This window comes from Rhamphochromis sp. 'chilingali' (genome assembly GCF_963969265.1).
Source record: "Rhamphochromis sp. 'chilingali' genome assembly, chromosome: 2".
NCBI classification, from domain to species: domain Eukaryota; kingdom Metazoa; phylum Chordata; class Actinopteri; order Cichliformes; family Cichlidae; genus Rhamphochromis; species Rhamphochromis sp. 'chilingali'.
Window position 1 is genome coordinate 3,923,757 of NC_137930.1, and position 15,816 is coordinate 3,939,572.

Consider the following 15,816-nt stretch of genomic DNA (forward strand, 5'->3'; position numbering starts at 1 on the left):
ACGTCTTTTGATCTGACACATTAATAAGACTGAAAAATACAGGCAGTATTTTTGATTACTGAAGTACAAAACTGGTGTAAACATTTCAGACTGTATGTTAGGGAAAAAAGGTAGACTCGTTTTTTTTTGTTTCGGTCTTTGCTCCCCGCTCATGTGCACCAAACTGTGCTGTTTAGGGATGAATAACATAATAGGAAATATTACAAAAGTCCCAAAGATCATGACATGGTTGGCAATGGAACGTGTTCAAACCTGCCTGCACTCTTAGTGAAATGGAGTGCTCCTTTCTTTCCAGGCTGACGGCCCAGAGGAGCATCGAGGATGCCGAGGAGGTGGAGAGGGAGCGTCGTCGGAGAGCTCGAGAGTCTTTACGCCGGAGGAACAGCGGCTCAGCACCCGGAGAGTCATCACTGGACGGCGAGATGCCGCCAGAGGAGAACACGTGAGTACAGAAAATATTGCAGAGGCCCTTTACATCCCAAACGCTTCCTTTTAAAATATAAAGAATGTGATCTCTGGTTATGGTGTTTGTACGAAAAGCAGCCTTTTTCCGAGTAGGACATCTGGAACATGCTGGTGGGTTTTAGTTGCTGTTTTGGAATATTTATTTGTTTAAAGAAATAATTTTTTCTTTCTTTAAACAGTTTGCAACACGTGACTTCTTGCTTATAAGCAGCTCTGGCTCATATATAAGGGACGTAGTGTCTGTGTTCACCCCCTTTTTTTTTTCTATTTAGTGAAGTCTCGTTCTGAAGCTTCGAGCTGAATGTTGTCATCACTGAAACCAGATGCAATGACGCAATGAGATAGATTTGACTGTGATACTGAGACACACTCTTTCAATACTTGCAAAGGCCCGCACGAAATCACACCCTGCTTTATTTTTTCCTTTTTGACTCTAGTGGGTGACGTAAAGTTCAAAATTTACATCATGTTGTCGTTGGTAAGACTTAAAATTCATGATTTAAGACTGCACAGGAAAGGCTTAATAAGCTAAGGGGACATTGTTCCCCATAGAACTTTTGTGCAGTTTGTTTTGCCACTCAGCAGTCACCTCCTGCTGGCCCTCAGAGAAAATGGAGGTTTAAAGCACTTTCTCACTGTGTTATGTGAAGGACACACATGGGTCTTCATCACGGAGCTGCAAACTGAGCTTTTAACCTTTCAACAACATGACTGACTGAATATTATGCAGATGAGTTAGTGATCTTCTCCCCATATAGTGCTGGGCTTCAACAATTATTCAAGACCTGCTCAAGAAACGGTATAATTACATCTCCGACCTGCCCTGCACTAAGCTCTGTTAGGTTTTATTCAAAGTTATGGAACCACTGGCGTTCTAGCCATAGTCACTCGTAGATGAACCCTGGTATCAGGATTTAATTTTAACAAATAATAAAAAAAAAGGTCTGAAGCTTGAGAGTCCGTAGATTTCAGTGGATATCTATCCAATTCCATTTCAAGGCCTGAATTTGCTTAATCTGGCTATGTTCTCACTCTAAATCATGGAAGTAGGAGGAATCTAAATATGGTGGAATTCCTTCTCCATGCAGTCATGAGAACCCAGGAAGCTACTAAGTGCAAACATTATTCATTCACTCATCTCATGTCCAATGACTTCCTGAACAAGCTGCTAACTGTGTCTGCATGTTTTGTTTTTCTTTAATTTCCTGATGATGCAGTTAAAAGATTTTGTCATCACGTTTCCCAGTCACGAACCTCAAAGTTCAGCCTGTTTCTGCAGCGGTTACGCTCCCCCCGGCCTGCCTGGCTGCTTTACAGGGGTTCACAGACGTCTGGTTACATAAAACAAATGTTTCCACTGGGAAATGCCACAAACAACCTCTTCCATCCTGTCGTATTGACATGAAGACCAACACGCAGCTGCCTTCTCATTACACAACCGCCAAAGAATGTTTACTACCAAGCCTCCATGTCGGAGCTCGTGGTCTCTCAGCTGACTTTTAATTTCAGGCTCTTAATTATAGCTTGCATCTTCAACACCTTTTCCTTCATCACGTCACAGGCTCAGCTGGATTCAGGCTGCGGTGAGTCAGTATGAGGTAGCTCCACTGCTGTGGTTTGTAATTGAAAGGGGTTCTGTGAGATGCAGGTGACGTAATGCTGGTTTCACCCCGAGATCAGTGAGCTCAGAAGCGCTGACAGATTTTGAGCTTGTGAATGTTGGTTGAAGCAAATGCTGCCTTTTATCATTTACTGGATCTACAGTGACTCCATTTCTGATTCCACTAGCCTCTCTCTGTGGCTCTAAGCATCAAGCCCATTGGTTTCCACTGAAGAAAAATGATCAGAAACAACTCAAATATATTCTTTTATTCAAAAAGATGTGAAAATTCTAAGTCTGCAGATACATTTTCAGACTGATGTACATTAGCTATATGTTTTAGTGCACTGATACAAGGCACCAACCTTCAGGGCAGAAAAATGAAGCCACTGTGGAAGCTGCAGTTCCTCTAACGTCCACTTTAGACTCCAAGAGTAAGTCAGTCCCCATAGACTCCCATGTTAAAGTGTCCAAAGTTACAGAAGGATTAGCCCTGTTTACTGCCTGCTCTGCACATGATTTCCCTCCTTAATATCAGTATGAGGAATTGCTTTCTTTTCTGATTCTTTTGGATAAGTAGGGGTGTAGCCACATAGCTAATAGCTAATGGCCAGAGCCATTAGCTATGGGGGGTTTTGGCTATAAATGGCATCAATCAATTGCTTTGGTCACACTGAGGCGGTCCAATCTTTTATATACAATCTGTTATTCATTAAATACAATTTAATTCATATTTATTAGTTAAACATCAGCTCTGTCGATCATCTAATAATATTTTGTCCACTCTGTTAACATCGATGAGAAGAAATATTCTGAGCACTTACAAATTCATTGCTGTCCAAAACTGATTAGGCGGGAGGAGTGACGACTCGCTTTTAGAGCCGGCCTCGAGTAGCCGTTAACTGCACTTACCTTCATTCAGAGGGAACGGTACCATTTTTCATAAAATGCAGTAAATCAGGAGAGGTCATCGAGCGTGACCGAGTGCTGCCTATCAGGACTCGATGACTTCATGTTGGACGTCTTTATTCTGAAGTAGAAACTTTGCTGTTTGTTTGGACAGATTAGTTTCTGAGAGCTCAGGCGGAGGCTCCCACTCTACAGTTGGGGCCCCACGGACCAGAATGTCTTAATCATCTGGGGAATGCTGAGTGAATTCCTCTCTGCCAGCTCCCAAAGACACGAAGCACACTTATTAGTTTAATCAGCAGGATCGAGTGGGAGATCTTCTGACTGTTGAATAAGTGTTCAGGGCTAAGTCCATTTAGACAAAACATAACTGGCGCTCCATAATAATTAACGTCTAAATTGAAGTTCAAATATTTCATAGTAGAATATGAGATCGTATATAGCATGTTACATGCTGATTTCCTCCTGTGGCTGTTCGATGTGTGCAGAGGGAAGCAGGCAGCGAGGACCTCGCACCTTTGTGTGAGCAGCTGCAGATGTGACAAATATTCTAGACTGGAAATGTGGAATAGCTTCAGCATTAAAGTGCACACACTTGTGTTTTAAAATCTGACTTTTATGGAATGAGATGATCTCAACCCCGTGTTTCATAATGTGTTCAAATGTCCTGTTTACATTGGTGTCCCTGAGAAGATAAGGATTCGTGCATTATTCAGGAATTTTTTTCAATGACGCATTAAGGTCTGAATTATATTGTAGGATGGTATTGCAGTAACCTGTCCTTTTAATTCAAAACGAGCTAAAAATAACGCATGTGTCAATGTGTTTGCAGTAAGCTAGTGTTCTTTGGTCTAAGGTTAATGTTAATGTCATACCAGGGAAAACAGTGATTGAAGACGGCTGCACGGCTGACGTTATTGCAACAACTTGCAGTGAACTTGCACGTTGTTTTTGAAGTGGTTGCCTAAAAAACTGGGACCACGTCTGTGACCACTCGTAATCAGCTTCTGTCTGCATAGCGACAGAAAATGGCAAAAAGGCAAAATCGGCCTGCTATCAGTTTGCGATTGAACAGGGTCAAGTTGGCATCTGCATGCAATTTGTTTGTGGCTCTACGGCCATTCAGCTTATTATATTTTTAGGTCTTGTAGGAAATGTTGTCTTTTTTGCTTGTGGTGATCTGTCCTCTCATGATATGGTGGTCTGCCAACTGCTTCCCAAAATATTTTACTGAAGGACACTTAATGTGATGGATTACCTCTGACGAGTGACTGTTATCTTTGTATCCTGCAATCTTTTGGGCTAGGATGATTTCCATGCATTCGGTGCAGTGGGTTTTTTCCCAGTCAAGAGGATTCCCAGACTAATGCCATCCTGTAGCAAGTCGAAACTTGTGTTCAACAAAGCACTACAGACCTTGTTGCTAAAATCACTTAATGCCTTTTGATTGACTGAAACTGAGCTCTGCTCCTTACGTCAGGAACAGGACTTTCAAGATTAATGCTGCATTTGTACACTTGTTGTTTTTCAAAATGAACGTATTGGAACGTGAAAGCAGACGTTTTCCACCATGCATTCACTGTTCAAACTGGGTGAAGTCATGGCTTCTTCCAGGGTTTACTTTTGTATCCATTTAAGATGGAGGTGAAATTGCATGCATTGTCTTGAGTGGACTGCGTCACATTTTGGCTGAAACGTGGCTGCACGTGATTTATTTCCAGACTAGAAATCTACAGGGACTATTTTCCCCACCATGGCGACATCCTGCACCTGATTTTTCTTCTTCTTTTTTAAGGGGAGTTGTCTCCAGATTTAATTTAAAGATATTCTTGTTGTGTCGTTATTTTCTTTCAATTTTAATAGAGAGGTGTACAAAGCAGGGGTTGAGCTATTGAAGTATCAAATTTGTATTCCCTGTTTTGAGGTTTGACATAAATTGTGGAATCGAGCAACCTGAGGAACTTCAGCCAAGTTCCCGGCTGGGAACTAATCAGCTAGTTTGTTGACTTAGCTGCTGAGTAATGGAAAAACAGAGACTTTAACAGAGACCACAGAGTAGCAAATCTGGTAGATTTAACTGACTTAATGGGCACTTTATCCATAATAACAACACGGTTTAAGCAAAGCATTGCTCAATTTGTCTCACGCTGTGTTGTATTTTATTATAATACACATCACACTGAAAGCCTGAGTACTGCCTGAGGATGCAAATGGGATATGTCCGAGGGTTGGAATTTTGCTAAACACGTTTGGGATCTCATGATCTTGCCTGTCTTGACTCTTTTTCCATCTCTTCTCTCCATAGGTATGGCAGCAGCCTGAAGCCAAATAGTTCTCATTCTCTGGAGGAGGATGAAGGCTTCAGTGACTGGACCCAACGCAGAGAGAGGCGAAGGCAGCAGCGCCTGCAGGAGCTCAGCCAGGGAGGATATGAAGACGAGTACGAAGAGGAAGACACGATAAAAAAAGCTGTGCCCATAAAGAGCACGAAGGCCTCCATCACTTCTCTCCAACTCCAGAGGCAGGAGCAGGAAGACAGAGACAGGGTGGAGATGGAGAGGAGGAAGGAGCATGAAGAAGAAATGATTCGAGCTGAGAGAGCAAGGAGGGAGAAAGAGAGGGAGGAGGAACTAAGAAAGAAGGATGAACTGATCTCGAGGAGGAGCGAGGAGAGTCAAAGGCCACATCCAGAGGTAGGACTTCCGTACTGGAAAACTGAGTTTTCTGTGGAAGTGTCATAAATAAAAATATTCAACATTAGTCTAGATAAGGATTTTACTTATTCAAATATCAAGTTATTGATAGATGGTAAAGACGGTTCATATAAGGTCTAAAATCATATTAGAACAGTCTGAGTCTCAACTGATTCAAGAAAAGAGTTGATGTGTTCAAAAAGATTTGAAGACCTACTTTGAAAGAAGAGCAAACTTCAGCGTATATATTATTACATGCATTTAAAAATCTATTTCGTTCGATCTTTCATTAACAGGTGGAGAAAAGAAAAGAAGTCAAAATCTCCTACACATCCAAGGTTTTTCTTCACCAAGAGCCAAAACACAGCAACTCAAACGGCAACGCAGCCAATGAGGAAGTGACATCATTTATCACCAAAACAAAGAGATCCACCATGTGTGTAACAAGTTTTGTTTGCTATCTTATTATGTGCCTTTCCACTCACCTGAATATGTAGCTTTTGTTACACTGACTTTAAAAGCCAAAGCAGAAGTAAATCATTTCTTGAGACAACACAAAAAAACCTACAAATATCAAGTTTACATTTTCCAGAATCCCAAAAGTACTTTAAAGACTTTGGACAAAAATATTTAGATCTTATTTCAGCTCCACAGCCAGGGCGTAAATCAAAGCATTTTATATCCTATACAGTAGTGCTGTGTGTAGCAGAGCTGCTGAACCAGAGGAGTCGGAGGCCATCCTGGAGACAGAGCAACGTCTGGAGAAGATCCGGCGGAGCCTCCAAGAGAAGGAGAGCCAGGAGATGGAGCAACTGAGACAACGACAGGCTGAGGCTGAGCAAGAGCTGGAGGAGCTGAAGAGAAGGAGGGAGGATAGACGGCAGGTCCGACAGGAAGAGGAACGTCGGAGGGAGGAGGAGGAGCTGCAGCGGCTGGCCAAAGAAGAGGTGACCATGTCTCAATAAAAGCTCAGTATCTGAAATGCTATATGCACAGAGATATATACACAACTGCAGGAGGGGGGTTAGGAATTTGGTAAATGACGCTCAGATTCAAGTAAAACATTTTTATTTGGGGTTTAAATGTAGTGCAAGCTTCATATTTTTTCTTCATATTTTAAGAGCTAGTAATAAAAGATCTACTAGCCTGTGAACCTCAGATTTATTTTTTTAAGAAAGTTACAAAGATCATCTTTGTGGTCTTATCCATATGTTTATCATATCAGTGAGGATGTATAATGTGAAAGAAGAAGAAGAATGCAGCATGCCAAATGTCTAAAATTCATAACTAAATTCTTAATATATCAGGGATATACAGTAGGGACATCTTTAGCTTATTATGGAGGTATCACGGCCTTGCCTAAAAGTAACTAATTCAGCTTCAAGAGTAAAACAATGGCTACTTAGTCTCTAGTATTAGCAGCTGTTAGATCTATATGGCTTTGGGGCTGAAGAGTGTTTTTAATCCGACTCCCAGGAGGAGAGAAGACGCATGAAGGAAGAAATCGAGAGGAGGAGGATGGAGGCAGCAGAGAGGATGAAGAACCTGAGTACGTCCAGTGTCGATGAAGACGAGATGTTCAGTCCCTTCAGCCCAAAAGTTTCCACACAGAAGGTAAAGAGCGTGTACCGGCTTCTAACGCTGGTTATAAAATCTATCTGTTGGTAACTGCTTCTTCTTTTGTTTGACTGTTTCACTTTTCTAACTTAGAGACTGGTCAGCAACCATCTGACCAGTGAATGGGTCAAATGCAGAGAAAAACAAGTAATTTCCCCATGGGGATCAATAAAGTATCCATTATCATTATTATTATTATTATCTGGCTACAGCCGGTCGCTATGGAACAATGTGTATTCCCCAGCTGGTTGGTGATTGCTAGTTTGAAAATGGTCACAAAGAGACACACGGTTCTGCACTGAAGGCCTCCTTAGATTTGCTTTGGTTTTTAACATATTGCCTGCAGTTTGCATAGAAGATAAAGACTTACATGTCTGCTCAGAGAGTATTTTTAAGTCTGAAGAGTGCGACAAAAAAGGTGTTACTCTTTTACTTTCAATGCAAACATTCTCTATCTCTTTTTGGCATCACGCTAAATGCCAAGTGTTTGCAGACAAGTCAGCATCTTTCATGCAAACTACAGGTAACAGTAGAAATCTGCTAGCAAACCACAAGGAGGGCCTTGGTGCAGCACCCTCAGTGACAGCAAGAACATGCAGCAACCACCGGTGGGTTGGGATATGCGTATTTTTCCCCTAGTCATCAGGTGTGCCAGAGGGTTACCACCTGGTCTCTAGGCTGATGTGACGGAGGCCTAAACAACATTTCTGATTGAGTAACTTGGTCATAAAACCCTAATGTATCGAAAGCTGGTTGTATTTACTTGTTAATAAATCATATTTGCAAACAAGTCAAGTTCAAACAAAAGTTTTGAGGTGGGTGGACTTCTGTCCTCACAGGCAGAGCTATGTTCCTGAGATGATCATGAATAGCAGTCAGATCCAATATTCAAACAGGCGCTGCAGCACTGAGCATTTAGATCAGTCTGAACCTGAGCTTGTGGTTCACAGTGAATTCACATTCACATTATATATGTGGATATAAAATGGATATATGAGAGAAAAAGCATCAAAGGTTCACTTAAGAACCCACTGGCACAGCCATGAATGCTGTCAGAATTTAATCTTACCTGTTCAGGTCAGCAAGAGCTATCATGTGAGCAGATAAAGAGGAATTTGAAAAAGAAAAGTTTAATTGTCTCGGGTGATCCGTCCTTCCGTCTAGCCCATTACTGTAATGTTGATTTAACAAAATGCAGCCTACTGTTTGACCTGTTGGGTTAAAAAAACAAGTAACTCAGTGACTAATCGCTGTGTGTTATCTTCCCAGCAGATGGGTTCAGTCTCAGCTTGTAAGTTGCATGTGTGTGTACCTCTGTGTGTGTGTGATTGCAAAGCCACTTCAGCCTGACTGCACCAGGAAAAGCATGCGGTGTTGTCCTCGATCTCACTGCCACTCGAAATGTTTCACTGTCTGAGCTTGATGATCTGTGTGAACTGTAAATGCCTATGTGTGTTTTTTCAGCACGTTGCGGTCGTTTATGGAGCCCTCTCAGTCCAGGAAGACATTTCTTTTCTTATTTAAAAAAAAATCTGGTTCATAAAGATTAAGAAACCAAACCATGTTTGAGACTTTGGGGTTCTGTATTTGAATTTTTGATGAGTGGCTCGTCCACGTGCATGACTGTGTGCATGTTGGCATGTCTTTTGCTTCTTCTATTCCTGAATTTATGTGAACATGAACAGATTCAAACGAACCAAATGTCCAAGGACACAGAAAAAAAATGAATCCAAATAGCAAAAGAGACATTTACAACAATGGGTAAAAACTTATGAGATTAAGTGAAATCCTCAGGTTTATTTTCTCAGTTGTGTTAATGGCACCACGTAAGTACAACACTAAGATTAACATCCTGTGTATTATTTTAAGTTGTTAAATCTGACATTGTGACTTTTCCCCACAGAACTCAAATCTAGCCATGCTTCACATTAGGCAGGCTTCACCTCTACATTAAATATTGTCATTTATGTCCAGTGTTTGATGCATTTTGCTGCATGTTGGAAGCACATTTTATGGCTCTTTACCAGAAGAAATTATGCAGTGTCATTTTTTAATTTAATTTCAAACAACAGGCTTTCACACACACAACACTATAACTATATATAAAACAGTAACAAAAGGTGTGTGTGTGTGTGTGTACTTTGATGTTTGACCTCTGAGGTCAGAGATACACTGCTCCTGTCCTAAAAATCGGACCCCTGAGTGCAGATTAAAAAAACAGCAAAATTGTCCAGGTCAGCTGGATGAGCTCTGTCGACAGATGGTACCAGTGCTGGTGTCCATCTAGGGCCAGTTTCATTTACTTAGACTGGGGAAACAAGCATTACCAGTAAGAATGCTGAATAATGCAGGCCCTTTGAGCCTGTACACTAAAGGAAAATCGTCACCTCCCACAGCAGATCTTTTACTCTGTGTGGGCATTTTGATGGAAAAGTTTGGGGATAAATAAAAAGAACATGGACTGAAAATCAATACAGAGTAATGCAGAGAGATGATTTTGCCCTTGAATTCAAGTTTTCTTCAGAGTATAATACATTTTCTCAGTTGTTGCTCTTCATCTTTAACCCAGTGACTCTGTCAATTTTATTGTAGGTGTATGTCCTTAAGGTAATGTAACACTCTATAAATTTATGTTCTAAAAAGCCACATTTTTCCATCATCCTCTGACTCTCTGACGACTCGTGCGGTTTGATGAAGGCCAGCCACCTCAGCGCTGTTTGTCTGGGACTGGGAGGTCCAAGGCCAAACCCAGAGCTGAGCTTTAATTAACACATTCATGAACTGCAGCAGTGACACAGAGAGAAACGTGTTCATCCGAAAGGAAAAACAAAAGGCGTCATACTTCTTCTTCTGTTTCAGATCACAGAGAGAACAGAGTCCCTGAACCGCTCACTGAAGAAAAGGTGAGGATCTTTATCAGTATCCTGATCAGATTTACATATGCATTATTTCACCAAATAGAAATATTAAAACTATTAAAATCTCTTAAATAATTCAACCTAATAAATGGTGTTTGGGCTCATTATCCTGACAGCATGCAGGCAGCCTTTTTTTTAATTAATTTATTTATTTTTTATTAATTTATTTTTTTCCGCCTCCTATAAAACTGTATATAAAGGATGGAAGTAGTGAGTGTGATATAACACTCTGGACTCTGCAATGTCAGTTCTTTGGCTCCTTTTTGTTTGTTTTTTGTGGGTAGAAACAAAAAATGCCACAGTTACACCAATCTACACATTTTAGCCTGTTCACCCAAGGGATTGCACTTTAGGGAAGTTTACATCTGCAATGGTTGCATCTTTATATAATCCTTTGTACCTTAGTTGTTTTTGGCATTCCCAACACACTCTGATTTTCATGCTATCACAGTGCTGCATAGTCAGCAATGTCCTGCTAGAAGCCTGAGACACAGTCTGACAGGTAGACAAAGAGCGCAGCTTGATTTCAAAGTTTCTACTGAGTCAATCAGGTCAACTGAGTGTTATCTGAATGCTACCTTAATGGAAGGATACAAGTCAAAGAACTGTGGCCTTTATGTACAAATGAGCTAATCTTGAGTGTAGCTTCAGTTTGAATGTTGTTCAGAATCTTCCAGATCAAAGAAAAATGCAGAATTTTTTATCCAAGCATCTGAATAGTGGAGGAGCATGTGATATTCAACTTTATCCACAGAGAGTCAAATTCAGATGTTATCAGATAAAATACGTGTCTACATATTTTAACGGAGTTATTTTTTCTGACTAGCTATGCTAAAGCTAAGCAAGTATTTCCACTGATAAACTTGAAGAAGTAGCTAATCCTTTTGACGTAAGTGACCCGCTTCTTTTTTCAGTTTTCTGGCTGCTGGTTAACTCTCCACCGTCTGAACGTAAACCCTGATGAAAAGGGTTGGAGGTGACCTCTCCACCTCTCTCAGTGCATCGCCTTTCCTAAGCTGTGATTTATGGCTCCTCTTAACTCTGTCCAGATGCAGGCGGCTGTGTTTTCTCTCGTGGTTAGTGAGGTATGGTGGCTCCAGGCAGTCTGCAGCAGGATATTATCAGCTCTGAGCAGGAGGAACGTTTCTATGAGGATGCTTTAATTTACAGACAACTGTGTGTTCAGAAGAGGTGTGATGGCATCAGGCAGCTCAACCTTTGACTCCCACAGTGTTAATGCCTGCAGAGTACTCGTGAACTGTAAATTGCTGAAGTTAAAATACATAGTTAATTACATGAAGCAAGAAACTTACAGGCTGGGCAGAGGTGGTACAGAAAATGAGAGGTGTAACTGTGAGTGTGTGGGTGCTCATTTGAATTTAGTCTGCGATTAAAGCAATTGGAGGAGTTGAAAGGTCTTCCACACCCTCTCATTCATACAAAGAAGTAAAATGATGGATTTTGACCAGTTTACAGAGCAGCTGGACTTAAACGGTTGTGGCAGCAAAGAATGGGAGTCCCGATGAAATAAGAGCACATCATCTGCATAAAGGAGAATATTATGTTTGGTATTAGAAGTTTACTATCTTTATGATTGCACATAGCAGTTTTATGAATAGTGCATAGAGAAATGGAGAGAGAGGACATCCTTGCCTGGCACCAATTATGAAGAGTGAAGTTTTGTGAATTTAACCCATTTTACGTGAGAATACGCGCTTCTTTTGTGGTTCGGACTCCTTCTGACATTTCTTTGGAGGTGGAGGAACACCAAAGTAATTGCTTAAAGGAGCTTGCTTCTTCAACATCTTTAAGAGTTCTAAACAAATGTCTGTCCTCCTCCAGAAAATCTTATGGACACAAACGCGCATTGCAACTTCTTATCTGGTGCGCGTCTTTTATTTTGACAGCGAATGCGCATATGCGGACCACTTATGTGCAGCCCTGCTCATATCCAACCGTGCTGATAAGTGTCTGCCTTTAATGAAACATGTCTGGTCTGGATGGATGAATGCCAGAGGGGCTTTTTCTAAGCAGGAGCTTTGCTCATGTGTGATGACTGCAGTATTGTCAGGAGGGAGGATTCCTGGAGGTAGCCATACATTTTTTTGATCATCCTCATAAATTAAGTCTGGTACATCTTGTGTCATGGCCAGAGGTGTATAAGTTCATAAAAACCTCTGTAAAGGATTTGTACTTATTTATTACTACGTTTGTGTAGTGGTTTTAGTGCTACGGACATGTGGTTTACTACATAGCTGAAAGTTTGAATTTAACATCTAGACTTATTGACAGGTAGAAACTTTCCCTCCTTAAAATTTATTGCAGAAGTTAAAACTAAGTGACGGCTTCCAGCTATGACAACCTCAGCAGCAGCCTCTGATGTTTGCTCAGCTGCATGACATCATCAGGTCAAACCTCCTTTTAAAAGCGGGTGTTGCCCCATGATGGCGCCTCAGACATGTCAAAGTCAAAGATTCAGATGATAAATGAGTTTTTCCCTCCTGCCATGAAAGAATAATGTCAGAGCTCTTATCTGAAGCCGGGGAAAGCCAAAAAATAGGGAGGAGGATCTGCTGGATCTGCAAAGACCACAAGACAAAAACATTTCAGACAGACTTTAATTTATTCAACCGCAAATCCAGCTTTGACTCAGTTTCTGGAGCCAACGTGAGTTGGTCTGACCCAACGTTTTTGATCTTGATTATAGTGTGAACATGGAAAACTGGGAAGTTGTAAAAATGTAGACACAGACAGACACAAACTTTATTTTGCAAATGCCTCGGAGGTTCTAAAATCATCAGGTGAACCATGAGGCCAAACCTGAGAGCCACACGTTTTGAACTGACAATATAAAGCAATCAAATTTTAAGGTTTAAATATAAAGGTCATATTTCAGCTTAATGAAATCCTGCTGCCATACATTCTCAGACTGGACTAGAGCTGTCACAATAATAGATTTTCACAGACCATAACTTTGGTTTAAGTGTGCGTTGTCTTTTTTGGCCAATTTATTCAAATCAACGTACAAGTGTGTGCGCTGAGAGAGTAGCCTACAGGAAGAGTTGTCACGTTTTTTTATTTTATTTATTTATTTATTTATTTAAAAAAAAAATCATATTAACTGCATTATTGACACCCCCAATATCCCATTTTTCAATATATTGATTATATTGATGCCCGGGAGCGCTTTGATCTAAACATACATAAAAAATTAGCACCACCAAGTGTTAGGACGTGGTCCGAGTCCGGAAACAATGGCATGGCGACTCCGGAATGGGAAGGAGTTTCTGCCCTTCCTAATCAAATAAAAGAGTTCAAGTTTTTCAGGGACTTGTTCACAATTGAGGAAACTCCTCCTAGGTAAGATCTGTTCAAATGAGAGATCTGGAGACCTCCAGTTAAACCCGCAGATTATATCTCTCCTATTGCTTGGGAAAATCTTGGTGTGGCCCAGACGAGCTGGAAGAGTTGGCCATGGAGACTGTGCCCCCCTGTGACCCGGATAATCAGCAGCAGACGATACATGAATGACAGGATCATAAAAATAAAGTTTAGAGTTGAAACATTTTAATTAGTTTAAGGTAGTAATGCTCTCTAACATAGAAAATGTTTATTTTAAATTTAAGGGAGCAATCTATTAAAATTAATGTGACGCAGACTCCGTGTCTCTGGTTTTAATTTCCTGCTGCTTTGTGTGACTCAGTAACAGCTTCAAGAAGACGCAGCCTCTCCTCCTGACATCCAAGATCGACGACAAGCTGGAGCAGTACGCCCACGCTGTGGAGGTCAACACACACACACACACACACACACACACACACACACACACACACACACACACACACACACACACACACACACACACACACACACACACACACACGTCCGTGACTCTACTTGTAACCTCAAATAATTTCTCAGCTCTCCAGGTCCATCCCTCACTGTCACCAGCCGCTCCTCAAACAGCTTAATGATACCAGTATTCACTGGCAGGTCGCTTAGCATTAATATTTTATTGATTTTCAAGGTTTACCGTCTTTTTTCACTTGCTTGTTAAGACCCCACAGACTCTCCTCGTGTTCACATGAAACCTCCACTCATGTTTCTGGGAGACATGACGTAACCATATTCAGTCATGACTTGTACAAAGACGCATGCAGACAGAGGGAGCATTGATGAAGCTAATGAATGTTTTCATCAGCCCCCGAACCACAACCCCCCCTCCTGCCCACAGATATCTATCACAGCCTGTTGGTCTCATTCATATCTGCCTCGCTGCAGTGTTCATTACAGGCACGGCCTCACAACAGACTGACAATTATCCTTTCTGTTGGTTAAGCGTGAGGATGGCACAAAAATAAAAAGTCATTGAGATAATTTCGGTACAATATGCGGAAAGCATTGACTCATCAGGATAATGTTTGTGCACTAGTTGCTTCCTTCCTCTGATTTGAATTTTCTGCAAACCCTCGGGTGTTTTCCGCAGCGAGAAGCGCATGATGGTTGCTCTGCTGCAGGTTTGAAACTTTGCACTCACATTGTTTGGACTCAGCTGGGGGCAGCAGCAGCTGCTCTGACCCTTTTTGTGCAGCGGCCACAAACCTCGGCAGCACCTGGGCGATTACATCACCCGCACATATTTTCAATTGTGCGTGTAAAACGGATGCATGACAGGAAAACGTGGTGATCCCAGCTTTTTATTTTTATCTTTCCATTCCTCGTTTTCCTTTTCACCTCAGGTGGTTCCCATGCTGATTTATAGACTGCAGCACAAGAACAGGTTTAACAAAAGAACATAAATTAAAGGTTTGCAGGAGAGAGAATATTCTCACCATAAATCTTTTAGATTGAGATTACACCTGTGATTCACATAAATCTGCCTAAACTATGTCATTTATATAAACCACAATTTGAATGCGGTTAGATGTATATTGCAAAGAAACATAGCATTCCAGCTTATTCTAGCAAACGTTTTTAACAAATACACCCTCTCTGAAATAAATTCTAAGGTTTTAAATATCAGGACATGATAATAAGATAAGATGTCAATAAGATGATGTTCATCTTTCAGCCTTGGATGCTGCCACTTGTTGCTAACTGTGAGGTTTGTCTTTGTGCAGAACTCTCAGGAGGCTCGGGCAGTGAAGGCATCACTGAATGACCTGCCCCAATCACCTGAGGTTGTCGCTTCCAAGAAGAACCTGTTTGAGGCTGGAGAGGCCTGGAGCCAGAGTCCCAGCAAGGGAGCCACCTGCAAGGTGAGAGGAAACAATCTAACGGGGTACCTTTAGATTTCTGCTTTGTTTTACATTCATGTAAATGCATGTAAAGCTATGATCTGTGGTATGTAGTTAAAGCAGAGCCAGTTTGACCTAAAAGGAACTTCTCTTGGTCATTTTAATAGGTAATCACAAGCTTTTTAGGGGGTTTAAGGATGACCATAAAGTTGCTAGCATCACATTAAAACACTGCACTTTAGAACCAAATCCCTTTTGCTTCACCCGATCATGCTGTTTTTCTGCATGTGCTTGTGGAGGATTATTGAAATTTTTACCCATTTAAAGCCTCTTTGATCGTCATGTTTGTCTGACCTAACGGCTAAAACCTCACGTGT

At 41.2% G+C, this 15,816-nt stretch overlaps 1 protein-coding gene across 1 annotated transcript in view; it reads left to right on the plus strand.

Annotated features, from left to right (window-relative positions):
- lsp1a (lymphocyte specific protein 1 a) overlaps positions 1 to 15,816 on the plus strand; it is a 39,242-nt gene that overhangs the window by 13,149 nt on the left and 10,277 nt on the right. The window contains exons 3-10 of the mRNA XM_080876278.1: positions 296 to 442; positions 5,280 to 5,667; positions 5,964 to 6,103; positions 6,359 to 6,614; positions 7,144 to 7,281; positions 10,144 to 10,187; positions 13,906 to 13,987; positions 15,323 to 15,460. Of these exons, the coding sequence (XP_080732404.1) occupies positions 296 to 442; positions 5,280 to 5,667; positions 5,964 to 6,103; positions 6,359 to 6,614; positions 7,144 to 7,281; positions 10,144 to 10,187; positions 13,906 to 13,987; positions 15,323 to 15,460 (1,333 nt within the window). The remainder of the gene's footprint in view (positions 1 to 295; positions 443 to 5,279; positions 5,668 to 5,963; positions 6,104 to 6,358; positions 6,615 to 7,143; positions 7,282 to 10,143; positions 10,188 to 13,905; positions 13,988 to 15,322; positions 15,461 to 15,816) is intronic.